This window comes from Enhydra lutris, unplaced genomic scaffold (genome assembly GCF_002288905.1).
Source record: "Enhydra lutris kenyoni isolate GAN:26980312 unplaced genomic scaffold, ASM228890v2 scaffoldscaffold8, whole genome shotgun sequence".
Classification (NCBI taxonomy): domain Eukaryota; kingdom Metazoa; phylum Chordata; class Mammalia; order Carnivora; family Mustelidae; genus Enhydra; species Enhydra lutris.
In genome coordinates this window covers 27,784,361-27,812,185 of record NW_019154092.1, presented here as the reverse complement: position 1 = coordinate 27,812,185, position 27,825 = coordinate 27,784,361, and the positions used below count along the sequence as shown (strand labels likewise).

Below are 27,825 nucleotides of genomic sequence, written 5' to 3'. Positions count from 1 at the left end.
TCCATTTATGTTTAAAATGATTATTGGTAGTTAAGGACTTTTGTTGATTATTTGCTGTCTATTTTATACTTCTTTTGTTCATTTCTTCCTCTCTTTCTGTCTTTCTTAATGAATTGATTTTCCATAGTGGTATACTCTGATTCCCTTCTTCTCTTGTATACCTACTATAGGTTTTGCTTTTTGGTTACCTTAAGGCTTACACAAAACATTTTGTAGTTATAATAGTATACTTTAAACAGATAACAACTTCAATCATATACAAAAACTCTACCCTTTTATTCTTTCCTTTTTATGTTTCTGATGTCACAATTTACATCTTTTTATATTGTGCATTTATTAGTAAGTTATTGAAGCTATAGCTATTTTTCATATTTCTTTAATCTATATACTAGAGTTAAGTGATTAGCACACCTCTATATTGTAGTACTGGAGTATTCTGAAATTGACATATACTTATTTTTACTGACATGTTTTATTTTTTCAAATATTTTCATGTTTTAATTAAAGTGTTTTCATAACAGCTTGAAGAGCTCCTTTCAGCATATTTTGTAAGGCAGGTCTGGTGGTGATGAACTTCCTCACTTTGGTTTGCCTGGGAAACACTTTCTTTCTCTTTTATATTAGAAGGAAAACTGTGCTGGCAAAGCTCACGGGGTCCTCCACAGAGTGGGCCACTGGGAATTCTGATCACTTTCTTTGTATGACTGTATTGGTAGCCTCTGCCCTTCTTCCTTGTTCAAAGCATTTCCATAAGTCTTGCTTTTGCCTGTCTCTTAGTAAGATGAAACCAGAGCAGGTCCTTTGTGCAGTGTCCAAAAGGGTGGGGAAGCTGTTCTTTCACCCTGTTCTCCTTTTCCCAGTGAGGGGAACTATTTCAAGCTGGAGTGTTCCCTCTTGGTGCTGAGCAGTGTTGGCCTGGTGAAAGGGATGATGCAGTCAAAATGAAACTGTCCTCCTTTCTTATTTGTGAGGTTATACACAGGCTTTTTTGTTCTGCTGTGATGCTGAAGTTTGTTGAATGAATTCCTGAGCTCTCCCAGAACTATTTTTGTTTGTTCATAGCCATTTAACTATTGAGCTTTATTGTAGGATGGGAGCTAGAGTCTCCTGCTCCATTGTTTTGGTGATGTCACTTTGGACAGTCTCTCAGTGTTTGCTTTTAATAGATGAGTGCTATTTTGAATACCTTCTTTTGAGAGTTAACCCAACTGAAGTACCAGAGAAAACATCTAAATATATTCTTCTGTGGGGTTTGGTTAATATTTGAATTATAGTTGCTTTTGCAAGGACAATACTTTAACAACATAGTTTTATGCATTATTTTGCTTATTTAAAAATTTATATTAACTGCTCACTGTGATTTTTGTTTTCTTTTTAAAAGACAATGCCACATCACAAGCTTTGGTTCTCTTTGGTGCCCCTAAGGAAGACATTGAGATTTTTCATGAAAATAAAATGACAAATACTGAAGGTAAGGACTGAATGTAAGTTATGTAGTTATCTTTGTAAGCTATATTTACATTTATGCATTCATTTCTGATGTCTATATTTTTATTAAGAAATGAATCATAAATATCACTAATAGTTAACATAGTACTATAATATTAAGAATATAATATTATAACCTATTTTATTAATAATGTACTGTTGATTGTATTTAGGCTATAAGAATCGTTTATAATTTTAGAAATGTTGAATTTTTAAAATAAGCATTTTCTTTATCACTAATGCCAAGACTAGCAGATCCTAGATCCTTTTCAGTTCATTGAGGATTTGTTTCTTAAACGAAAAAAGAAGTAGGACTAATATTTTCATGGTGTGAAATTCAGAATTAAGAATCCATAAAACACTTGCTCTTACTCTTACAAGTGGTTCTGATATTGTATGTGGAAAGAGGTAGAAAGATGACAAAATGCGTGGATTTCATGTATAGGGGGCTCATGCTTATTTCTTTTCAGCTTGTTTTGGTGAAGAACTCTATGTTAATCAAAAAATTCTAATCTTGATTTTGATAAACTTCTGCTGTGGAGATTTTCAGTTTGACAGGATAAAATTGGGATAAGGTGACATTCTGATTCTTTATCTCTTTCTCTCCAGCAGAAATGTTGATTAGAATTTTAATAATCTGGCTTAGGGTTTATTTCCATAGTTTGGGACAAACTTTGTAAAATATCAAATGATTGGTTTATGAAACAGTTAATTCAAGACACTGGAGAATATATACGTACTAGTAGGCTATAGAGTTATTTAAGAAATTTTCTTTATATAGAGTGTATAATCTTGCAGTCCAGATAAAATATAGTTGCAAACCAATTAGTACAACACAACAGAAAAGAGTGGTTAAAGAACAGCAATCTAGAGTAATAACAAAGATAGCACAAAGTAATTAAAAGGTTCTGTACCCAATTCCAATGTGTGAACATGAGATCTCCCCACTACCAGGCAATTCTTGGACATGAGCTAGGGTCCTACAATTCAACTCAGTTCTGACACTTTGTACCTGGAAATAGAGTCAGTTCCTGGAAGTTAAGGGCTTAGTGCTACAAGGCTTCCCCTCCCCCCACTGCAGAGGCCAATCAAAGACCCAGGTTATCACCTGTGCTTTTGACCAACTATAGATTAGAGGTTCCAATGAACACCCCTCCTTGGGTTTGCTAGAATGGCTTCCATAACTCAGAAAAATATTTTTACTTATTAGATTACTGGTTTATTAGAAAAGGATATAACTCAGGAACAGCTAGATTGAAGAGATGTATAGAATAAAGTAGGGGAAAGGGTACAGATTTTTCCATGCCCTCTTTGAGTTTGCACTCTCCCCAAATATTCATGTGTTCACCAACCTGGAAGCTCTCCAAACCCTGTCCTTTTGGGATTTTATGGAGTCTTCTTTACCATTGGACTTTGGCAGTTGATTCAACCTCCAGCCCTTCTCCCTTACCTGGAGGTCTGGAATGGGATTAAAAGTTCCAGTTCTCCAATCATGTTCTAACTTTGCAATCATATTTCCTTCCATTCTCTTGCTTGTCTTTTCATTCATTTAAATATCTTTTTAAGGAGCTGAATGTTTTGTCTTTGATGAAGTCCAATTTATTATTTTTTTCTTTAATGTATCTCCTCCTTCCCTTCCTTCCTTCCTTTCTGTCTTCCTGCCTTCCTGCCTGCCTGCCTGTATTTTAAAGATATTTTTCTGTTATATTTTGGCTTGCACTTTTTTCTGCAGAGAAATGTAGCAGTTATTCATATCCATGTTCTCTTTATGTCATGTTCCCTTTTGTTCTCTGGCTACTTTAAATAATTCCTTTTTATTTTTGTTTTTCAGTAATTGGACTGTGATATTCCTAGATATAGTTAGTTCTCTTGATATTTTAATTGTTTGGGATTTGCTGAGTTTCTTGGATATGTAAATTTTTTGTCAAATTATGAAATAATGTGGCCATTATTTCCACGAATATTTTTCACTCCAGATTTCTTGTTTTTGAGGAACCTTAACTTTGCACATGTTAGATTATTTGATCATTGTCACACAGTTTTTTCAGGATCTATCCTTTTTTCATTTTTCGTTCTGTTCTTTAGATTGAGTGATTTCTTTCAATTTAATTTCAATTAGCTCTAACTCTAATGTACATTCATTCCTTCTAAGCTGTAACACAAGAGAGTGTTTTTGAGGCACTGATGAAATCTCTATATATAGTCAGTACTGGAGTTCTAAGGTTTTTCTCCCCATCCCTCACCAATATTCTTTTTTTTTTTTTTTTAATATCCAAGATTCATTGTTTTATGCACCACACTCAGTGCTCCATGCAATGCGTGCCCTCCATAATATCTATCACCAGGCTCATCCTACCTTCCACCTCTCTTCCCTCCAACACCCTCAGTTTGTTTCTCAGAGTCCACAGTCTCTCATGGTTCATCTCCCCCTCTAATTTCCCCCAACTAATTTCTCCTCTCCTTCTCCCAAAATGTCTTCCATGTTATTCCTTATTCCCCACAAGTAAGTGAAACCATGTGAATTGACTCTCTCTGCTTAACTTATTTCATTCAGCATAATCTCTTCCAGTCCTGTCCATGTTGATACAAAAGTTGGGTATTCATCCCTTCTGATGGAGGCATAATATTCTATTGATATATGGACCATATCTTCTTTATCCATTTGTCTGTTGAAGGGCATCTTGGCTCTCTCCATGGTTTGGCAACTATGGCCATTGCTGTTATGAACATTGGGGTACAGGTGGCCCTTCTTTTCACTACATCTGTATCTTTGGGGTAAGTACCCAGTAGTGCAATTGCAGAGCCATAGGGTAGCTCTGTTTTTAATTTCTTAAGGAATCTGCACACTGTTTTCTAAAGTGGCTGCACCAACTTGCATTCACACCAACAGTGTAAGAGGGTTCCCTTTTCTCCACATCCTCTCCAACACTTGTTGTTTACTGTCTTGTTTATTTTGGCCATTCTAACTGGTGTAAGGTGGTATCTCAATGTGGTTTTTATTTGAATCTCCCTGATGGCTAATGATGATGAACACTTTTCATGTGTCTGTTAGCCATTTGTATGTCTTCTTTGGAGAAGTGTCTGTTCATGTCTTCTCCCCATTTTTTGACGTGATTATCTGTTTTGTGTGTGTTGAGTTTGAGGAGTTCTTTTTTTTTTTTTTAAAGATTTTATTTATTTATTTGACAGACAGAGAACACAAGTAGGCAGGGAGGCAGGCAGAGAGCAACAGAGGTGGAAGCGGGCTCCCTGCTAAGCAGAGAACCCGATGCGGGGCTCGATCCCAGGACTCTGGGATCATGACCTGAGCTGAAGGCAGAGGCTTTAACCCACTGAGCCACCCAGGTGCCCCAAGGAGTTCTTTATAGATCTTAGATATCAGCCCTTTGTCTGTAGTGTCATTTGCAAATATCTTCTCCCATTCCTTGGGTTGCCTCTTTGTTCTGTTGACTGTTTCCTTTGCTGTGCAGAAGCTTTTGATCTTGATGAAGTCCCCAAAGTTCATTTTTGCTTTTGTTTCCTTTGCCTTTGGAGACATGTCTTGAAAGAAGTTGCTGTGGCCAATGTTGAAGAAGTTACTGCCTATGTTCTCCTCTAGGATTTTGATAGGTTCCTGCCTCATATTGAGGTCTTTTATCTATTTCAAGTTTATCTTTGTATATGGTGTAAGAAAATGGTCAAGTTTCATTCTTATATACATAGCTTATATACATATCCAATTTTCCCAGCACCATTTCTTGAAGAGACTGTCTTTTTAGCATTGGATATTTTTTCCTGCTTTATCGAAGATTATTTGACCATAGAGTTGCGGGTCCATATCTGGGCTCTCTACTCTGTTCCACTGGTGTATGTGTCTGTTATTCTTTTACTAACACCATTCAACGTCTAGTGTTTTTGCTCCTTTCTCAATTCCATGGCACGTTCTCTGTTAACCTTCAGGTAATTTTGCTCTGGATACAAAAACAGTCTAGCCCTTGTCTACAGATGCAGAGAGCACTCGTACGGATTTCTGGGAGCTCTTCTCTGCACGGCTATGTCCTTTTCATCTTCCTGCCCTGAAGATTCTGTTTCCATTACCCATGGCACTAGTCTTTGCCCCTTATCTCAGCAGGATTTCCATGCTCTTTTCTTTCCCCAGATCTCTATATTTTAGTTGAAAAATTGCCCCTTGGCAGAGAGCATGGTGACTATGGGGCTCAGCCTTAAGAATTTTACTTTCTCAGGAATCAAAAGCTGGCTTTCCTGTTTTCTAGTGTCTGAAAACAGTTGTCTCACTTATTTTTTCCAGACTTGGAAGACTCAATCTTAGTTACTTCTTCACCAGTGGTAGTGGAAATACTGATTAATGGGGGTTTGTGAATGAAGATTTCATGAAGTTGAGAAAACAGAAGCCAGGTTTCAGCATGGTAAAATTAAAAAAAGAGGTGTTCATTCATTCATTCATTCATTCAACAGTTTTTGAAGGCACTAAACATAGTTGCTCTCCATAAAGAATGCAGAACTTCATGAGGAAGATGGATGGGGAAATAGATAAGTGTGACACAGCCGAATACTAATAAAGGGATAGAAAATGCTATAACTAGGTTTAGGCAAATGTCTGAAAGATTCAAGAATTCCTCATTAGGAAAGAGCCATGTAAGTTGCATAGCAATTTCAGTTTGAAGAAGAGATCAGGATGTGAGAATATTGTGCCTGCTAGTATAGTTTGCTCATTTGAAAAGAATTGTTAGTCAAAGCAAAATTTACTGTAAGATAGTAGCTGTAGGAAGTGGTCAGACACAGTAATAGGAAGACTTGTGATTACTTAAGGGAAGCAAAACTAAATACACTGAAATTGCAGATTTTGAAAAGACTGAAGGGAATAGAGATAGGTAAACACTGAACAGAGCCATTTATGTAGTGGTTAGAGTAGATGCAGTCTTTAGCCATCTCCGACTCTGGGGTCTATGCATAATATTTTACGTATTTAGTGATAAGTGTCTTCAATGTTTTAAGGTTCGATGAAAATAAAGTAACTCTAATATCATGGAAAGGTACCCCCCCCGGACCCCTGATCCCCCAAGTGTGTAACGAAAACTAAGAGAAGCTTTGTTTCTGTAAAAGCAAACAAACAAGCAAACAAAAAACAATGTATTTTTTGTTAATCAGACAGAGGCTTTGCAAGGAATAGAAATTATTTCTAAGCTTGAGAGCGTTGACTTTTTCTACATTTTGGAAGGAAAGTCAGGATGTTAAAAGGGATAACAGAATGTGAAAAACAAATCTGTGTCAAGAGAAGTTTTCTCCTGAGTGCTGAGTTGAGATAAAGGGATGATACAATAATTGGGATGATAGACATAAAGGAACTATATTAAAAGCAGGAGAGAAGGAAGGAAAGGCTGAATGAATAAATTACATAAAGATCACCTTCACTGAGCAAGGAGAGTTGGCAGTTTATAAACATAGTATATTTATTTATTTGCCCACATAATCAGCTGGTCCATAGTTGCAGAGCCTTAACAAACCTCAAACGTAGCCTAGATCCAGGAAGATCTTACTTACTTCTTAGGCATTGATTATGAGCAAGAAAGTTAAAGTTGGGCAGATGTTTAGAGAGGATGAAAGTCTTGCCTGAGCTCAAGTCTTTAAAGACTCACCCTGTGGGACACCTCAGTGGCTGTCAGTTAAGAGTCTGACTCTTTATTTCAGCTCAGGTCCTGATCTCAGGGTCCTGGGTCAGAGCCCTGTGTCTGTCTCTGCACTTACTGGGATGTCTGCTTGAGAATTCTCTCTCTCCCTTTCCTGACTCTTCCCTCCCCACAAAATAGATAAATCTTAGAAAAAATAGACTCACCCTGATCATTTGTGCACAGGCTTTTCACAAAGAGGAGTTCTGTCAATATGTTTGACTAAAATCATTAATTAGTTGTTATCATTAAATTTTAGATAAAAAGGATTTTATATAACACCCCACCAACCCATTCATTTATTAAGTGAGAAATGTGAGATTAGAGACTTGAGTAGTTTTAACCTAAGCATAGTTAGTCAAATAATGTTAAAAATGTCAAAAATGAATAAACCAGTTTAGTGATCTAGAGTATCTCTTTAAGCTGGGTAGAATTAAAAAGAAACAGAAAAGAAAGTTTTAACTTACACTACATCTGTAATTAGAATAAAAACAGTGATGGTAACTCCTGAATTCTGTTTTGCATTGGCTACTTATGATGTCATGTCTTTTATAGACTTTTAGTGCAAATTTTAACTTCAGAGTATCTTTATTTTTTCCACTTTACCATATGTAAAATGTTAATCCTAAACCGTAGGGTGCTATGGAAATTAATTAGTATTCACATAATAGGTTTAGGGTAGCACATGCAGAAAAATGTTAAATGAGTCATTACTATCCTTGTTTTGTCCACATTTAATGAAGCAAGACAAATGTTTTGAGTATAAGGACAACTGCCTGGTTGTTAAATATGTATTAAAACTTTCTTATTACTAGAGGGAAAGGCAACATGCCCTTATCAAGATATTTGGATAGGAGATCAATATGTAATTTTCACCAGCTTGTTCTTAAGTCCCATGACTATTATGGAGATGAAAATACATATCCATGTGTGAACTAAAGAGAAAAGATGGAATATAACACACAAAATGCTCATAGCAAATATATGTGTTGAGTATAGTCGGAGCAAACTAAGATACATTAGAATATCAAGACTGATGTCCTGAAGGAACAACCAAAATTCAAAAACAAATGAAAATGTGGAACATTTGAACTGCCCTGAAATATAGTTTTAGGATTGCTTCTCTTTATTTTGCTATCTTTTTAAAAATATAAAAACAACCTTTAAGGTATAGCTTATACTCCAAAGCCAAGGAGATACAGTTCAAGTCTCAGCTCTCTCACCTACCAGCTCTGTAGATATAGACATATTATATAATTTAACTTCTTTTATGCCTTTGGTCCTTATCTATGAAATCAAGGTAATAATCCCATTTCATAAGATTGTAGTGAGGAATAAATAAAATGTAGAATCAAAAGTACTTAACATAGTTCCAGGATTGGCACATATTCTTAGTTCTTAAAATAAATATGTATATGTAATATATGGGATAGGGTTTTGTTCATAAGTGAAGGAGATAGGCTATTTTTACAGAGATATTGATTTTGGAGGAGGGGTATTATGAGACTTTATTTAAAAGATATTTAAAAGATTGCTGTTTAATTGAAGGTAATTTGCTGTCTCTGGGTTGGCATTGAAACAAAAAAGCACAGTCTGGGGCAACAGCATAAGTTCTGTGTTCTTCAAGGTCATCTGAAATGAGGACATCACACTGTTCTCACTGAGGCACCAAGCCTATTTTGTGTCTTGCATTTAAGATCAGTGATTGCAGCTATAATCCAGCCCAGTAGAGTCCTTAGAGGCAAAAGGATTGCAAGTAAGCACTTTGGTGGAGTTTCATGGACAACTTTGCTGTGCTTCTGCAACCTTCAGTTGATTCGGGACATGTCAGGATTAGAATCACTGAGGCACATCGGACTGAGTGGATTTTATGATGAGTACAACTTGAATGCTGTAGTGGGAACATCAATCACTCTTTGCATGAGACTCCAATTTTCAGAAATGGAAGGTAGAAAATGAGGTTATTATAAGGATGAAGGGGACCTGCTTTTATTTTTTTTTTTTTTTCCAGCAAGAGAAACTCATGCTGGTTTTAAAGAAGAACTTCTTCAATGCATGAGTGGTTGGATATTATTTACACTGGAAGATGTGGACTCTCTTTGAAGGGAGAATTTAAAATATATTTCAAAGTCATTTTTTAAGTGATTCAGGAACTATTTAGTAACAGTTGGATTAACTGGTTTTCTGCCTTTTTTTATTAGTTGTTTTCAATGTTTAGTTTATGATGTTATGGATCACATTATGTAATTATGTAAGTTTAATATCATTATTATTCTATTATTTTCTGAAATATTTATTGATTTGTTTATTAAAGAAAGTTAAAAGGTATTAATATTAATAAAACAGAATATTTTTTATGTATTCTGAACATCACAGTTTATTATTTTGCATGTAACTATTAACTCATTCCTGCCTGCTTTATTTTTAAGGGGTGAATAAAGGCATTTACTTTAGCTACCCATGTCGACGTCAAAGCTGTGCTTTAGTAAACATCCCAGCACCATGTGTCAACAAAATGATTTCACACATTGAAGATTTGGAATCTAAAATACAAGAGCATTTGAAACGGGTAAGATTTAAAATGCTAACATTTTTGTAAGCTCTATAAATCCTGTAAGGGCTGTTATTTAAAGAACCCAGGGAGTTATTTTTTAAATGATATTTGAAATATTTTATAGAATCTTGGCTCAGTTGTGTAATTTACTAATCTAGACATGTTTTTGATAATCTCACTTCATAAAGGTGAAACGACCTTACTGAATAGATTATTTTCCCTACCTGTTTATTCCTTATCCGGAGGCAATAATGCTAAGTAGTAATTTCCATAAGCCAACTTGACTAGTAAATTAAATAGTATTTACATCGTTTTTAGGGACACTAAACTGATTAGATGATTAGCTGAGGAAATTGGTATGTAAAAGGACAGCGTGCCCTTTTTAATGACTTATTTTGTTCTGAAGAAATACTTAATAGGTCTTGTTGAGGGAGAATGTAATGATTCTTCCTGTCCTTTTAACCCATTTGCCTTTATTATTCTTAAGGGACTTCAATCTTGAGATCACTGTAACTTTCAGTTTTGTTCAGATGATTTAGGAATGATAAATACCTTCTTATACCTTTTATTAAGCTTATTCTGAACAATTAGTGCAAAACCAGATTGCCCAAGCAGGAGGATAAGTTTGAGCTCCTTCTCTTTCCTCACCACAATTATTGGATCTGGCTCTGAGAAAGTTTTGATGGAATAGTCGTGATGCTTGTGGTAGGGTGATGCCTCCTTCAAGAAGCATTAGAGTACAATCCTTAAAGTTGCAGACTTCAGAGCCATGTATTCTAGGACTTCAGATAAAAATGGAGATAACAACATTGTGTTGGACATAATGCCAGCATATGATATGCACTCAATATATATTAGCTATTGTTGTTTCTATAATATTTATATCATTTTATATTAGTATTATATTTATTTATATTTATTATATTTATCTTTGTTTCTTCTTTGTTTCTCCAAATCAGCATACCTTTTCAGAAAATGCTTTGTGGGTCATAGGTCTGATGGTGTCCTGGGCCTTGAGAAATATTGTTAAGTAGGTAGAAGAGAATTAATCTTTATTGATATGATATTCTATATATCTCACACATTTTTAACTTAATGATTAGGCATGTTTTTTAAATAATGAAAATATATTTATAGGTTTTTAATAATTCCAATAGCTATGATTATAACAGCTCTATTAACAATTATAATTGCTCAAAACTATTTTTAAATGCTTTTTCTTTTTTTTTTTTTAAAGATTTTATTTATTTATTTGACAGAGAGAAAGAGCACAAGCAGGGGGAATAGGGGAGGGAGAAGCAGGCTGCCCACTGAGCAGGGAGCCTGATGTGGGACTCAGTCCCAGGATGCTGGGATCATAACCTGAGCTGAAGGCAGATGCTTAACCAACTGAACCACCACATGCCCCTTAAATGGTTATTCTTTTATCTAACTGTTAGATGGGGAAATAACAACTTAAATAGTTGAGAAACTTGTTCAAGATCACAAGATAGAATTGGGATTTGAACCCACTATCTTTTATCAAAACCTGTGTTTTTTACCCAATCCCACTTGGGATTCTGAGCAGTTGATAAACTGTTAAATACTATGGATAATAGGCCAACTAAAAGATTGCCTTAGATAAAATAATTCACGAAATAAACCATTTTATAGCTTCAGGATAACTGAAAAAAAAGGAGCCTTTCTTATGTAAATGTGTTATGAAAATGAGCCGGGTGAATAAAGAAAAAAAGCCTTATAAAGACCAGCATCAGAGTGACTTTCTGTCTTCTGGTGCTTGGCTTAGAGCCTGATAGATAGTAGGTGCTCAATAAATGGAAAAACAAATGAGGACCTGAAGCAGAACCTTTCTTTTCTACATACATTTGAGACACCTATCCACCCAATACAGTAATAGCACCATTTACCAAACATCTGCTGTTTTCTAGGGGCATCTGGGTAATGCAGTCGGTTAAGCATTTGACTTGGTTTCAGTTCAGGTCCTGATCTCAGGGTCCTGAGATTCAGCCCCACGTTGGGCTATGTGCTCAGCACAGTGTCTGCTTAAGATTCTCTCTCTCTCTCCGGCTCTGCCCCTACCCCCTTGTGCGCAATCTCTCTCCCTCCCTCTCAAATAAAAAATCTTAAAAAAAAAAAAAAAGAAAAAACAAAAAAATCTGCTGTTTTCTAGTCACTTACCAAATGTATATTTCTGTATTTGTACTTCACAGGAATCCTACTTTATTGGTGAAAATTCTAATACTTAGGAAAGTCAAGTAATTTATATACCATCATACAGGTGTAAGCATTAGAGTTGGAATTTGAATCAAGTTCCTTCTGATTCCAAAGCCCCTTTCAGTTTCTGTTTTATAAGCCTTATGGACAAAAGAAGGCCTTATTTCTCACATTGACATGGAATGTTTGTTGGTAGTTTGACAACATGAAATACACAAGTAGCAATGACAGATAAATACACTTCTAGACAAAAACTGTAATAAATATAACAATGTGTTAACAAGTAAATATACACATAAACTTTATTTGAAAGATTAATTGTGAAATTAATGCTTATAACCTTTTTTTAAAAAAAATTCAGTACTTAATTTAGGCTTTTTATATTTTCTAAATTTTAAAAAATGTTATTTTATTTTGACTATGTATTTTGTCCTTAAATTTGCTAGTGTTGAACTGATAATAGAATATATTGAACTGTTCAATATACTTATATACTATTAATATATTATATTAATAAGTATATTGAACAGTTCAACTAGTGTTGAACTGATAATAGAATATATTTAAATATATATTATTTAAAAAGATAGATTTCTTTTTTCTAATGCACCAAAATGAAAAGAAATTTCCAGTATTACTTGGAAAAATGAACTTTTAATACTGCTGATTAGACAACTTTACATTCATAGTCTTTATTGAAAAATTTAAAGAAAATTAAGAAATAGGACTTGAAGGAAATTTTAAAAATAAAGTTTATGATTTTTTTTGATAAACAAAAGCTACAAGGATATGTTACTTCCAAAAAGTAAACACATCTGGGTTTTTGAGAAATGATTATATGTTATATTTTCTTGTAGATCATAATTCAGAACTAGTTAAATATAAGCATAAAATCTAGTTTCAAATAGAGTAGGTTACTTGTGTCAGAAATATTTAGAGTATACAATTATTCCTGAGAAAATGCCAAATTTTTACAAATGTGTGTCTGGGTGCATTTTGATAATTCCAGAGTGCCTGGACAAAATGCAGAAAAAGGACATTTCTTCTCAACATTTTTACCACTTAAAAGCATTTTATCTAATAAAAGTTATCAGCTGATTGTACTTTTGGGAGGAGTTTAACATTTTCCAATTCTATTAAATCGTCTGTAGTCCCAGTCACTGCCTTTACCTATTGGGTTTTTCTTGGGGACTGCAAGGAATACATTTATGTTGGGATTGGTGGGGGGGAGTCAAAGACAAAGGGAAAGAAAGTGATGCCCTTTCTAGGTGGGCAGTTTTTCTTCTTTTAATTGAAGCTTTTCAATTTTGTCTAAATTGTCAATTGTGTTTTTCTGTAAACTGCTTGACTTTTTAAAACAGCTTTATTGAGATAAGTTACATACCATAAAGTTTGTCATTTAAAGTATAAAAATCAGTTGTTTTTAGTGTATTTACACAGTTGTGTGATCATTACTATAAACACAAAAGAACACCCGTTGTATGATCCCATTAATGTGAAATGTCCTACGTAAGTCAGTCTGTAGAGACAGCAGATTAGTTTCCTGGGGTTGGGGGCTACTATGGATGGTTGTGAGGTTTCTTTTGGGGAGAATCTTATTCGTTTTAATCAGGATCACTTAAATCTTTTATAAGATAAAGCTCTATAACTAATCGTAAGGCTATCATCTACTTTGGGTATGGACTACATTAAATGAGTGAAAGATTAGTCCTTTTTGGATCAACCATTATGGGTTTGTTTGCCCATTAAATCACAGTGGTTTCTGTTATAGTCACAATGAATACTGTCAAGCCTGTGATTAGCAGAGAGATGAATCTGCCGTAAGCTTGTCAATGCATTCATAGCAGTTTAACTGCAATTTTGAATTTTGAAAAGAAATTTCTTTAAAGTAGAGCTACTATGAACATGTTCTGTATAATTTTGCAAGGAATGAGAAAACATGGCAATATGATGGAAATAATTACCTGGATATCTTCCCATATGAGTAAAAGGTTTTGTTTTATTTTTCTTCCACCTGTTTTTCTAGACTGCCTAGAGATAGCTTTATTTAATTTCTACTAAATTGAAATTTTCTTCACTTAATCAATACATATCTTTAAATTGTTACCATGATTTGAAAGAATGACATAGAAAGTATTTAGAAATCATTCTTTAAAATATTAAGAATGTATTATACAAAAATAGTAATGTTATTATCAATAACAGTGATACAGCTAATACAGATTAGGTGCCTACTATATATCATAGTCTATATTAAATAGTTAATATGTATGATTTCATTGAAACCTTCCAGAAACCTTGTGAGTTAGAAACTGCCATTACCCCAGCTACAGATGAGGATTGAGTACCTCAACAATAGAGGTTGATTTTCCCCAAGATCACATAGTCAGTGGCAGAGCTAGCATCCAGACAGTGTGTCTGATATCTCAGAACATCCTGTTCTCCACCACTCTGGGTCATGTATTCCAGAGAGTATTTCACCTCTGAGGACCACACAAATATGACTGTTAAAATGCTTAAAATTCTGATTATAAAATTTTGCTGAGCTTACACCACTTCTTAATGTTTTCAGTTCTGAAAAGTAATATTTAATCATCTGACCCTACTGACCAAATCTCTGATACTTTGAGTTCTCTAATTCTGTTAATTGTAATATTTCGTTTGAAATTTAAGAACACTTCAAATCCTGAAATATCCATTATTTCCTATCTATCATCCCCATTTTCCTTTACTTCCTTGACTAATTAATTCATCTGTTAAAACACTCATTAATTGGTGCATCTGGTTATTTACTTTTTTATACTTCTAGTCTGACAAAATGCGAGTCCTGATGAGATCTCTCTGATGGTGGGCCATCTCTACTCCTACACCCCAGGTTGCTGAATAGTGCCAGAGAACATTACACAACAATCCCAATTTGAAATGTTATGGATACATTGTTTCCAACATCAATGGGACCTTTGTGTGAAATTATTGCTTGTCAACCAGAATTTTGTCTAGTATTCTCTGGTGGCTACTTCAGTCCTCTCTTTTGTTCAAGTCTCCAAATCCTCTACTTTACGACTCATTCACCTCTCACTTCCCAAAGAAAATAGGAGATATGACAACAGAAATGCTTCAAACTCCTATTATCCCACTTAGGAACATCCTTGAATTCCATAAATATTATTCCTTTTGTCCCCATGGAAAATTTCCTTCCCCCATCAGTGGCTACTCCCCTTACCTGTATTCCATCTTCAGTTTTTGTAAGGATCTTGTTCCATCAGGTGTTCATATCTATCGTCCATATTTCCTTCTTTTCTCTTAACTCACTTCTGTCCACAATTAAAATATTAAATTTTGAATGATTCTCTTGTTTTCAAGAATTTTTTTAATCCTACACATATGTTTAAATATATCCCTTTTCCTCTTTCTTCTTGTATTACTTAACATCTGAAAAGTGTTACCTAAAATTAGTGTTTGTTTATTCACCTCCCAATTGCTCATATATTCATTACAATCTGGATTTGGTCCCTATTACTCTAATGAAAATCTTTTCAGAGCAATAAAGCACTGTTTTTTTCTTTAGCTATTGATATAGGCATACATACACCTATTCTTTCTCTCTCAGTCTCTCTGGCTCTCTCTTTCTAAAACTTCGTGACTAGAACAAGCATTTATTGGAATATTATTAAGCAATTTATTCTGAGCTCAGATGGGCAATTTTGTTAGTTCTTGCCTGGGGCCAATCATATAGATGTACACATCTGCTAACAACTTGAAATGGTGATGAAGATGGCCTCACACTCATGTCTGGGATGGTGTTCTAAGAGGACAAATCTCAATGGGCAAGAGCTTAAAATATTTGCTTGTTTTATGTTTGCTCATATCCTACTGGCCAAAGCAAAGCACATAATCAAACCCTCTTTTAATATGGTAGAATATTAGACAAGATGGGGAAGCCAGGAGATGTGATTCTTTGGGAACAATTTGTGTAGCAATCAATCTATCAGTTAGTCCATTGGCAACATGATTAACAGCTCATCTAATTGCAGACTCTAATCACCAACTCCCCAAAAGTTTTATTCTGTTATGGTCTCATGCAGAGGTCTATGATTATATGTTCTGCAGCAGATCTGATGCAGATGAAGTTCTCTGGTTTCAGCTTCTTTTGACCTGATGGTCTGTGAATTAAAATGATGTTAAATACTGCTCCTGTATACTTAGCAGCAATGGTGGGGCAGGAACAAAATTATCACAATATATACTGTTATTCAAAAAGGGGAGAATGAAAGATACATCTTTCACTAATGCCTGAAATTCTGAAATTAATGAGGGTACATGGTATTAGGTCTACCACATGTGAATCTAAAAAGTTTCTTGCTTAGGATTCAATTTTGCTTCCTGGGGATAGTTTCCTAATTTATGGTTTTTCTCATTTCTGCTTTACTCTTTGAGTTCTTCGTTCTGAGAGGTACTTAGATTTCCATAAGAAATAGACCCGAGTATTTATCCTAAACTTTTTCCTGTAGTAATTTGTTCAGCTGCCATTAAAAAAAAAAAAAAAAAGACAGAGGTTATTTTCTCACAGTTCTGGAGGCTAGAGTCCAAAATCAAGGTATTGTCACAGTTGGTTTCTACTGAGGATTCTCTTCCTGGCTTGAAAACAGCCTCCTCACTGTGTCCTAACATGGCCTTTCTTCTATGCCCACATGGTGAGAGAGTGAGCTCTGGTGTCTTTTCATCTTCTAATAAGAACACCAGTTTTATTGGATTAGGATCCCATTCTATGACATTATTTAACTTTAATTTTCTCCTTAAAGATCCTATCTTCAAATACAGTCACATGAGATTAGGGCTTCAATATACAAGTTTTAGAGGAACACAATTTAGTCTATAACACTGTTATAAATTGGAATTGTCTTTGCATTTTGAATCTTTTGCTTTTTAGTCCAAAATGTTATAATCTGCATAAGAACTTTGGAGTTTCATATTAATCTGATTGAATTTAATCTAATAACTCAAAAGCCATGGCCATACTGTTTTTTTCTTTAATTTACTTTTTTCATAATTTACTTTCCTTTGATTAATTTTTATGTTCTCCTAAATAGTATTGTTTTATTAAAATAGACTTTATTTTATAACAGTTTAAGACTTACAGAAAAGTTGAGAAGATAATATAGAGATTTCATCTATACTCTGGGCCACATTTTTCCTATTTTCATATCTTACATTAGGATAGTACATTTTTACAATTAATGAATCAATATTGATACTTTATTACTAAAGTCCGTACTTTGTTCCAATTTTCTTAATTTTTTAATTGAGATAAAATTCATGTCTAGAACACAAGGCCTATTTGAAGATATTGTAGAATTATAATAACCATGTATGCCCAGCTAACACCTGTAGAGATTATCTATGAAACCTAAAAAATTATGACTATGTATCCCTTGTGGTTTTGGTAATTTGTGACTTTGATAGCCCAGGATACTTTCAGAATATTCTGTAGAACATGACTTCTACCATGACGTTTATAGTCTAAAAGAGGGACACTATGGAAAACTAAATATTTGTGAACATACCAGAATGTTTTCCACCCTTTGGTTATATATTAAAAATTAATGGATATAATGCACTTCTGATTATTTAGGAAGTCTTTTGGGAGTAAGTGGCATTGAATAAGCCCTTGATGAAGGAGTAAGATTTAGAAACACAGGTGAAAGGTAAGAACAATACAGTGGGAGTAATGAAAGGACTAGGTAGTAGAGGTATGTATCTGTTTTAGAAATAACAAAGTATAGTTTGACAAAAATATAATGGGGTCTGTGAAGTGGAGTACTTATGGTTTTATCAGTGAGTTTAATTGTAAGCTAAGTCTATTATTTTTTGAGATATTTATTGAGATATTTTATTTTTACAGTTTGAAACATCTCTTGAGGAATGGTAAGGACCTTTCATTCTTTTTAAATTGTTTTTATGTTCAAATTTTAATGATTAAGGTGCTGTAGATGAGTTTTATTTAAAAAGAAATAAGTTAAAAAGAATTTTTCATATTTGTTATTAAAATGCATTTTTAAATATATAAGAATTGGGATATCATTGAAAATGGTAGAATAGAAATCTCTCAGGCTCTGTTTCACCTCAAAAAAATTTTGGAAAAAATTCGACAGAATCAACTTTTGTAGAAATCTGAATTTAGTAAAAAACAACAACTCGGGGAAAAGTTAATGAAGAGTCTGTTGTATTGTATTAAGAGAGCGCTATGGCACTACGAATTGCCTGCTTGCCATCCTCTAGCCCCCAAATCAGTGGTGGCCATGAACAGAGCAGCCTGTACTTGTGGTTCAGATTGCCAGTGCCAGAGAAAACTATATGGACCTTATTCTCAAAGAATTGTGTTTCAGTGTTTTGACCTGTCTAATGACTTCTTGAAGAACCAGCACAAAGCCTTGCCTTTGTTTTGCCTTAGAGCAATCACTCAGCTGGAACCACTTACAGGCAATGTTTACTGAAAGCATTTAAAGGCATATACTTGCCACCACTGTCTGAAGCTGTGAATAACAGTTGGGACAAATGTTAGACAGACCAAAATGCCTGGGAAAGAAGACATACATGGGGGAAATAGGGTTTTTCAAAGCTGTTATGTATACTGCAGAATCGAAAAGTGCACACATATGACCAGAGCTAGGCACATGCTCAGAGAAAACCCAAGACCCTGATCTTTTATCTTTGGATCTGTGCAGGCAACAATTAAAAGTAGAAGCAGAGTTGTAAATAGCCTGGATAAGCATTGAAGGAATGCTTTAACAGAGAGCCAATCTACTAAGACTAGAAGAGTATTTTTTTTTTTTCCTTTTCCCTTTTTCCTTTCCTTTTCGTATTCTCCCCATAGATAGCTATGGGGAGAAAGCCCTGTCCTTTTCCTTTCCCCTTGTCTTTCCTTTCCTTCTTTTCCTTTCCCTTCTTTCCTTTTTTTTTTTTCTTTTGACTCTAGGTATTTAAGATAACTTGGAGAGAACATAAATTTACCAGTAAGCTAATGAAACACTTAGTTCAATTGTCATACATGACAAAGAATACAGACATTGCCAAATGTGTTTAGAAGAACTACTAAACAGAAAAACCCACAACAAGCAGCAACAACAAACCAAACAGAGGGAAGGTAATCTTATTTCTATTTAACGTTAAACTGTTTAAAGTGTCTAGTTTTCTACAAAAATTGTGAAGCAGGCAAAGAAAGAAAAAAGAAAGTTTGTCTCACTAACAAGGGAAAAAAAGAAAAAACTTTTTAAAATGACCATGAGAAAGCTTAAATGTTGGACTTATTGGACAATAACTAAATCAGCAGTCTTAAATATTCTCAGAGAGTTAATGGAAACTCCATGGACAGTTAAAACCAGGAGACTAATATCTCAACAAATTATGATTATCAATAAGGAAATAGGAATTATAAAAAAGAATTAAGTGGATATTCTGGAGATGATAAGTATAATAACTGGAGGAAAAGTTAATTAGAGATGTTCATCAATAGATTTGAGCTGGCAGAGGAAAGAATCCGTGAACTTGAAAATAGGCCAATTGAGATTATTCAGGCTGAGGAGCAGAAAGACAAAAGAATGAAGTAAAATGAACAGACCCTAATAGATCTGAGGTACATAATCACAAATACAAATGTACGCATAATGGGAGTCCAGGAGTAACAGGGAAGAGTAAAAGGGAGAGAAGGAATATTTGAAGAAACATTGGCTAAAAATCCCCTAATTTGATGAAAGACGTGAATTTATAATTTACTAAAACTCAATGAACTCTAAGTAGGATAAACTCAGAAGTCCACACATTATAGTCAAATTACTGAAAGCCTGGGACAAAGAGTATCTTGAAAGCAGTAAGAAAGAAGCGACTCATCATGAGTAAGGGATCCTCAATAAAAATAACAATTTCTCATCAGAAATTTTGGAGGTCAGAGGAACCTGGGTGGCTCAGTTGGTTAAGCATTTTCCTCCAGCTCAGGTCATGATCTCAGGGTCCTGGGATGGAGCTCTATGTTGGGCTCTCTGCTCAGTGGGGAGCCTGCTTCTCCCTCTCCCTCTGTGCTCACTCTCTCAAGTAAATAAATAAAATCTTTTAAAAAAATGGAATTATGGAGACCAGAGGCCAGTGGAATGACACATTTCAAATGCTAGAAGAAAACAAAACAAAGCCTTTCAAATAAGAATTCTAATTCTTGCAGAAGCATCTTTCAAAAATAAAGGAGAAATTTAGATTTTCCAGATAAACAAAAATTGAGGGCCTCCATCTCTAGCAGACTGTTCTATCAGAAATCCTAAAGGTAGTCTTTTAAGCAGAAAGGAAAGGATGTTAGTAATCTGAAGCCATATGAATAAATAAAAAACAATAAGGCAGCTACAAAGATAAATACAAAAGTTGGTGTGATTGCATTTTTATTTTGCATCTCTTATTTCCTATATAATTATTAAGTGGATAAAATTATGAATCTATGTTAATGAGCACACAATGTATAAATGTGTAATTTGTAAAAATGACAACATGGAGGGAGTAAAGGCACAGAGATTTGTTTTTTTTTTTCCAATACTACTGAAACTACATTGATTTTAATTCAAACTCAATTTTTATGAAGGTGTTAATTGTAATCTCCAGTGAAAAATTCTATAAAATAAAAATACCAATATAAATCCAATAAGGAAACTAAATACATTTGGGGGAAAAAATCAGCTAATCACAAAAGAAGGCAATTATGGAGAAATTAAGGAATCAGAAATATTTAAGTATTATAGAAAACAAATAGCAAAATGGCAGAAATAAGTCTTTTCTTAATAGTAATTGCATTCATGAAAATGGATTAAATAGATTAAACTTTACTATTAAAAGACAGAGAGTGTTAGAATGGATAAAAATACATGATTCAATTATATGCTGTCTATAAGAGACTCATCTAAGATCCACAGTATGTTGAAAACAAAAGGATGAAAAATATAATCCATGAAAATAGTAACCAAAAGAGAGCTGGGGTAGCTAAACTAATATAACACAAAATAGACTTTTGGCCGATACATATTACAAGAAACAATACTTAACATCTTCATTAACATCTTCATTAACATCTTCATTAATGGCCCTTCAAAAGGGCCATTCCATCAAGAAGATATCAAAATCATATACATACCCAGAAATACATGAAGTATAAATTGACAAGAGTTAAAGTAAGAAATACACAGTTTTTCATAAGAGTTTGAGAATTCACTCTATCCTCACTTTCAAGAATGGTAAAAAGAACTTAAAAAAAAAAGAAAGATCAGTAATGAAAAAGATTTGAACAGCACTAGAACAATCTAGGCCTAACAGACTTACCACCACCCAATAGCAGGAGAAAGCACATTTGTTTCTTGTTGACATTGAACATTATTCATGATAGACCATATGTCAAGCTATATTAAAAATCTCAATAGAATAAAAAGACTGAAATCATACCAAGTATCCTATCTGATCTAATGGAGTGAAACTAGAAATGATTAACAGAAAGAAGCCTAGGAAGTCCATGTAAATGTAGATTTTAAACAACATGCTCAAAAAAACTCAGTGAATCAAGGCTATAATTATAGACGAAATTAGAAAATACTTTGAAATTAATGAAAATGAAAACACAGTATACCAGAATTTATGAGCTACAGCAAAAGTAATGCTCGCAGGACAATTTATAGCCATAAATGCTAACATCAAAAAAGAAGATCCCAAATCCAGTAACCTAATTCTATACCTCACAGAACTAAAAAAGAATGAATGTGCTAAAGCTAGGAAAAGAAAGGAAATAATAAAGATTAGTGCAGAGATGAATGAAGTCAAGAATTAAAAAGAACAATAAATAGTATCAATGAAAACAAAAGTTGTTTCTTTGAAAAGATCAACCGAATTCACAAACCTTTGGCTAGACTAGCAAAGAAAAAAGACTTGCATTATGAAAATCATCAGAAAATTGGGGATATTACTATACACCTCTCAGAAATAAAAAAGATTATAATACTATGGACAAGATAATAATATGAACAAATTTAGATAACCAAGATGAAATTTCTAGGAAAACATAAGCTATCAAAACTGACTGAGGAAGAAGTAGGAAATCTCAACAGATTTGTAACAAGTAAAGAGATTAAATCAGTAACCAAATATCTCCCAACAAAGAAAAACCCAGGACCAAATAGTTTGACTGGTGAAGTCTACTGAACATTGAAAGAAGAATTAATATCAGTGTTTCTCTAACACTTTCAAAAAATAGTAGGGAAAGGAGCACTTTTCAACCATTCTATGAGGCCAGCATTATCCTGATACTAACGCCAGATAAAAACATCTTAAGTAAAAGAAATGTAGATCAATGGCTTTATGACTATAGATGCAGAAATCTTCAATGAAATACTAGCAACCTGAACCTAGCAACATATTAATGCAATTACATGTCATGACCAACTGACATTTCTCCCAGGTATGTAAGGGTAGTTCAAAATAGAGAAAAAAAAAAAATCAATGTGTAATATATCCACAGTAATAAAATGAAGGAGGGAAATCCATCTCAATGTGGAAACATATGGCAAAATCCAACACGTTTTCATGATGAAAACACTCAAAAAAACAGGTTAGAACAGATTAGAAAGCAAGGTGAAGGACATTTATGAAAAATTTTCAACTGATATTATACTTAATGGTGAAGTCCAAAATTTTTCAACCTAAGATCAGGAACAATACAAGATGCTAGCTCTTTTCACTTTTATTCAACATTAGAAATCTCATATATTGCTGGTGGGAATGTAAAATGGTCAGTCACTTTGAAAAACAGTTTGATGCTTCCTCAAAAAGTTAATCCTAGATTACCATATGACATAGCAGTTCCACTCTGAGGTATGTACAGAAAAGATTTCAGAACAGGTGTTCAAACAAGTCTTATATATAAACGTTCATATCATCAGTATTTACCATAGCCAAAAGGAGTAGACAACCTCAAATTTTTCAGCAGAAATCTTTGAACATACTTCTCTAAGAGGTTAGCATTACCTTGATCCTAAAACCAGACAGACCTCACCAAAAAGAAGCATTACAGACCAATATCCCTGATGAACATGGATGCCAAAATTCTCAGCCACCTACTAGCCAGTAGGATCCAACAGTGCATTAAAAGGATTATTCACCAGCCTCAAGTGGGATTTATTTCTGGGCTGCAAGGATAGTTCAACATTTGCAAATCAATCAACATGATACATCACATTAATAAAAGAAAGTACAAGAACCATATCCTCTCAATTGATGCAGAAAAGGCATTTGACAAAATACAGCATCCTTCTTTGATTAAAACTCTCCACAGTGTAGGGATAGAGGGAACATACTTCAATATTATAAAAGCCATCTATGAAAAGCCCACAGCGAATATCATTCTCAATGGAGAAAAACTGAGAGCTTTTCCCCTAAGGTCAGGAACACGACAGGGTTGCCCACCCTCTCCACTATTGTTCAACAGTCCTAGCCTCAGCAATCAGACAACAAAAAGAAATAGAAGGCATTCAGATTGGCAAAGAAGCAGTCAAACTTTGACTCCTTGGAAATGACATGAAACTTTATGTGGAAAATCCAAGACTCCACCCCAAGTTGCTAGAACTCATATAAGAATTAAGCAACATGGCAGGATATAAAATCAATGTGCAGAAATCAATTGCATATATCCACACTAACAATGAGCTGAAAGAAAGAGAAATTAAGGAATCGATCCCATTTACAATTGCACTGAAAAATCATAAAATACATAGGAATAAACCTAATTAAAGAGATAAAGGATCTGTATTCTAAAAGCTACAGAACACATATGAAAGAAATTGAGGAAGACACAAAGAAATGGAAACACATTCCATGCTCATGGATTGGAAGAAAAAATACTGTTACAATGTTTATGCTACCCAGAGCAATCTACATATTCTGTGCAATCCCTATCAAAATAACACAACATTTTTCGCAGAGCTGGAACAAATAATACTAAAATTTGTATGGAACCAGAAAAGACCCTGAATAGCTAGAGAAATGTTGAAAAAGAAAACCAAAGCTGGGGGTTTCACACTGCCTGACTTCAAGCTCTATTACAAAGCTGTGATCATCAAGACAGTATGGTGCTGGCACAAAAACAAATATGCAGATCAGTGGAACAGAATAGAGATCCCAGAAATGGGCCCTCAACTCTGTGGTCAACTAATCTTTGACAAAGCAGGAAAGAATATCCAATGCAAAAATGACAGTCTCTTCAACAAATGGTGCTGGGAAAGTTCGACAGCCACATGTAGAAGAATGAAACTGGACCATTATCTTACACCATACACAAAGATAAACTCAAAATGGATGAAAGACCTCAATGTGTGACAAGAATCCATCAAAATCCTAGAGGAGAACAAAGGCAGCTACTTCTTTGACATCAGCCGCAGAAACTTCTTGGTGGACATGTCTCTAAAGGCAAGGGAAACAAAAGTGAAAATGAACTTTTGGGACTTTATTAAGCTCAAAAGCTTCTGCACAGCAAAGGAAACAGTCAACAAAATAAAAGGCAACCTACAGAATGGGAGAAGATAATTGCAAAAAACATATAAGAAAAAGGGCTAATATCCAAGATCTATAAAAAACTTATCCAATTCAACACCCGAAAACCAAATAATCCAGTCAAGAAATAGGCAGAAGACATGAACAGACATTTCTGCAAAGAAGACATCCAAATGGCCAAGAGACACATGAGAAAGTGCTCAACATCACTCAACCATCAGGGAAATACAAGTCAAAAACACAATGAGATATTACTTCATACCAGTCAGAATGGCTAAAATTAACAAGACAGGAATTAACAAATGTTGGCAAGGATGTGGAGAAAGGGGAACGCTCTTACACTGTTGGTGGGAATGCAAGCTGGTACAGGTACTCTGGAAAACAGTATGAGGTTCCTGAAAAAGTTAAAAGTAGAGTTGCCCTGTGGCTGAGCAATTACACTACTAAGTATTTACCCCAAAGATACAAATGTGTTGATCTGAAGAGACATATCCACCTCAATGTTCATAACAGCAACGTCCACAATAGCCAAACTGTGGAAAGAGCTGAGATGTCCTTTGACAGATGAATGGGTACACGCGTGTGTGCGCACGCACGTGCACGCGCACACAGTCACACACACACACGCACACTGGAATATTACTCAGCAATCAGAAGGAATGATAACTTACAATTTACATGAACATGGATGGAACTGGAAGGTATTACGCTGAGTGAAATAAGTCAGAGAAAGACAATTATCATGCGGTTTCACTCATATGTGGAATATAAGAAACAGTGCAGAGGACCATAAGAGAAGGGAGGGAAAACTTATTGGGAAGTCTCAGAGAGGGAGAAAAACCATGAAAAACTCTTTAACTATAGGAAACAAACGGGGTTGCTGGAGGGGTGGTTGGTGGGGAATAGGGTAATTGGGTGATGGGCATTAAGGAGGATATGTGATGTGATGAGCACTGGGTGTTATAAGCAACTGATGCACTATTGAACACTACGTGTGAAACTAATGATGTACTATATGTTGGCTAATTGAATTTAAGTAAAACATTTTTTTAGTAGACTAATGTATAAATAAAGGGTGGTATAGCTATACAATGGAATATTATTCAGCCATAAAAAGTAATAAAATTTTGATAGATGCTGTAATGTGGGTAAACTTCTAAACCACCATGCTAAGTTAAAGAAACCAAATACAAAAGGTTACTTGTTGCATGATTCCATTTACACGAAATATCTATAACGGGTAAATCATAGAGATGGGAAGCACATTGATTCTTGCCAGAGGCTGGTAGAAAGAAGGAGAGGGGAGAGATTGTTTAATAAATATGAGGCTTACTTAGCAGCACATATACTAAAATTGGTACGATACAAAGATTAGCATGGCCCCTCTGCAAGGATGACACACAAATTCATGAAGCATTCCATATATTAAAAAAAACAATGAGGGGCAGTTCTTCTAAGGTAATAAACATGTTTTGGCACTAGCTGGTGATGATAGTCACAACATTGAGTGTAGTAAATGCCATTGAAGTTTACGCTTTCAAATGGTTAATTTTGTGTTATGGGACTTTTGCCTCAATTAAAAAAAAATAAGAATTGGTCACTTGGGTGGCTCAGTCAATTAAGCATCTGCCTTCAGCTCAGGTCATGATCCCAGGGTGCTGGGATCAAGTCCCATGTCAGGTTTCCTGCTCATCAGGGAGTCCTTTTTCCTCTCCCTCTTCCCCTCCTCCTGTTCCTGTTCCTTCTCTCTCTCAAATAAAAAAAATAAAATTAAAAAAAAAAGAATCAAGATGATTTTGCTGGTCCAAAAATTAACTAAATTTTAGAAAAAAATACACAAAATGGATTCAATTATGTGCAACAATTTTTATTATTTTCTTTATTAGTTTCAGAAATGGAATTTAGTGATTCATCAATTGCATATACACCCACTGCACCTTACATAAAGTGCTCTTGCCTCCTCCAGCAACCCTCATGTTTTTATTATTTATTTATTTATTTTTTAATGGTGTGAATGTTTCTTTTATTTTTAATTTTTGAGTATAGTTGACACAATCTTAATTAGCTTCAAGTGTGCAATCTACTGATTCAACTTTTTTTAGTTTTCAAACAAGCAAGAAAAAAATATTAGATTATTTAACAAAAATATTTAAAAATGAAGTTGAAACTAATGGAGAAAAGATGATGAATATTGCCCTGACCTCATAATAAACAAGTTTTTCTAAATAAATTGTGGAACAACAATGAGATAAATAGTATGCAGTCATCAGAAATATTAAACTATAGTCAAATATATAGGAAACAATGTCATATAGCTAAAGCAGCATGCAATATTTTATGACTAATTTTATAAAAATTAAAATATCAGAGTGTTCTGTTAGCTAAGAAGAGTAATTAATATGGATTATTTTATAATATGATTTTTGGTATGTATAAACTTTTTTTAATTTGTAATGCTTCTTTAATAAGAAAAAATAATAACTTAAGGAAAATATCACTACCTGCTTTGTTGTTGATACTTTTTTTCTGATAACATTTATCAGAGGAAAAATGCTTCTTTTTAAATATGAAAACTTAAGAACAATTTTTTAAAACAATTTTAAAGATATTTATTTATTTATTTATTTATTTATTTGAGAGAGAGAGAACATGCACAAGTACATGAAGAATGGGCTGGGGAGGAGGAGCAGAGGGAGAGGGAGAAACAGACTCTCTGCTAAGTGAGCCTGACACAGGGCTGGATACCAGGACCCTGAGATCAAGACCTGGGCCCAAGGTAGATGCTTAACACAGATGCCCCTAGAAAAATTCTTTAGAAAAAAATAACACTTTAATTTGGATATTTTGCTAAAATGTTATTAATTTCAGATCTGGGGGTGTCTGGGTGGCTCAGTGGGTTGAGCCTCTGCCTTCAGCTCAGGTCATGGTCCCAGGATCCTGGGGTCAAGCCCTGCATAGGGCTCTCTGCTCAGCAGGGAGCCTGCTTCCCTCTCTCCCTCTGCCAGCCTCTCTGCCTACTTGTGATGTCTTTCTCTCTGTCAAATAAATAAATAAAATCTTTAAAAAAAATTTCAAATCTGAAAAAGCGTTTTTGGTCCTTGGATTTTATATTGTACCCCAAACTTCTGTACTGAAGTTAGAGAAATAGCTCTCAAATTATTCTCAATTAAACCCCTTTTTCTGATAGCAACACTATCTAGGGAAGACCAATTCATTTTCTTAAAAACAAAAACAGGGACACCGGGGTGGCTCAGTGGGTTAAGCGGCTGCCTTCGGCTAAGGTCATGATCCCAGCTTCCTGGGATCAAGTCCTACATGGGCTCCTTGCTCAGCAGGGAG

At 34.5% G+C, this 27,825-nt stretch overlaps 1 protein-coding gene across 1 annotated transcript in view; it reads left to right on the top strand.

Annotated features, from left to right (window-relative positions):
- The first annotated feature begins 568 nt into the window (after positions 1-568).
- LOC111142411 (coiled-coil domain containing 178) overlaps positions 569-27,825 on the top strand; it is a 397,276-nt gene continuing 370,019 nt past the window's right edge. Inside the window, exons 1-4 of the mRNA XM_022495479.1 lie at positions 569-698; positions 1,382-1,471; positions 9,584-9,723; positions 17,825-17,847. Coding sequence (XP_022351187.1) covers positions 569-698; positions 1,382-1,471; positions 9,584-9,723; positions 17,825-17,847 — 383 coding nt within the window. The remainder of the gene's footprint in view (positions 699-1,381; positions 1,472-9,583; positions 9,724-17,824; positions 17,848-27,825) is intronic.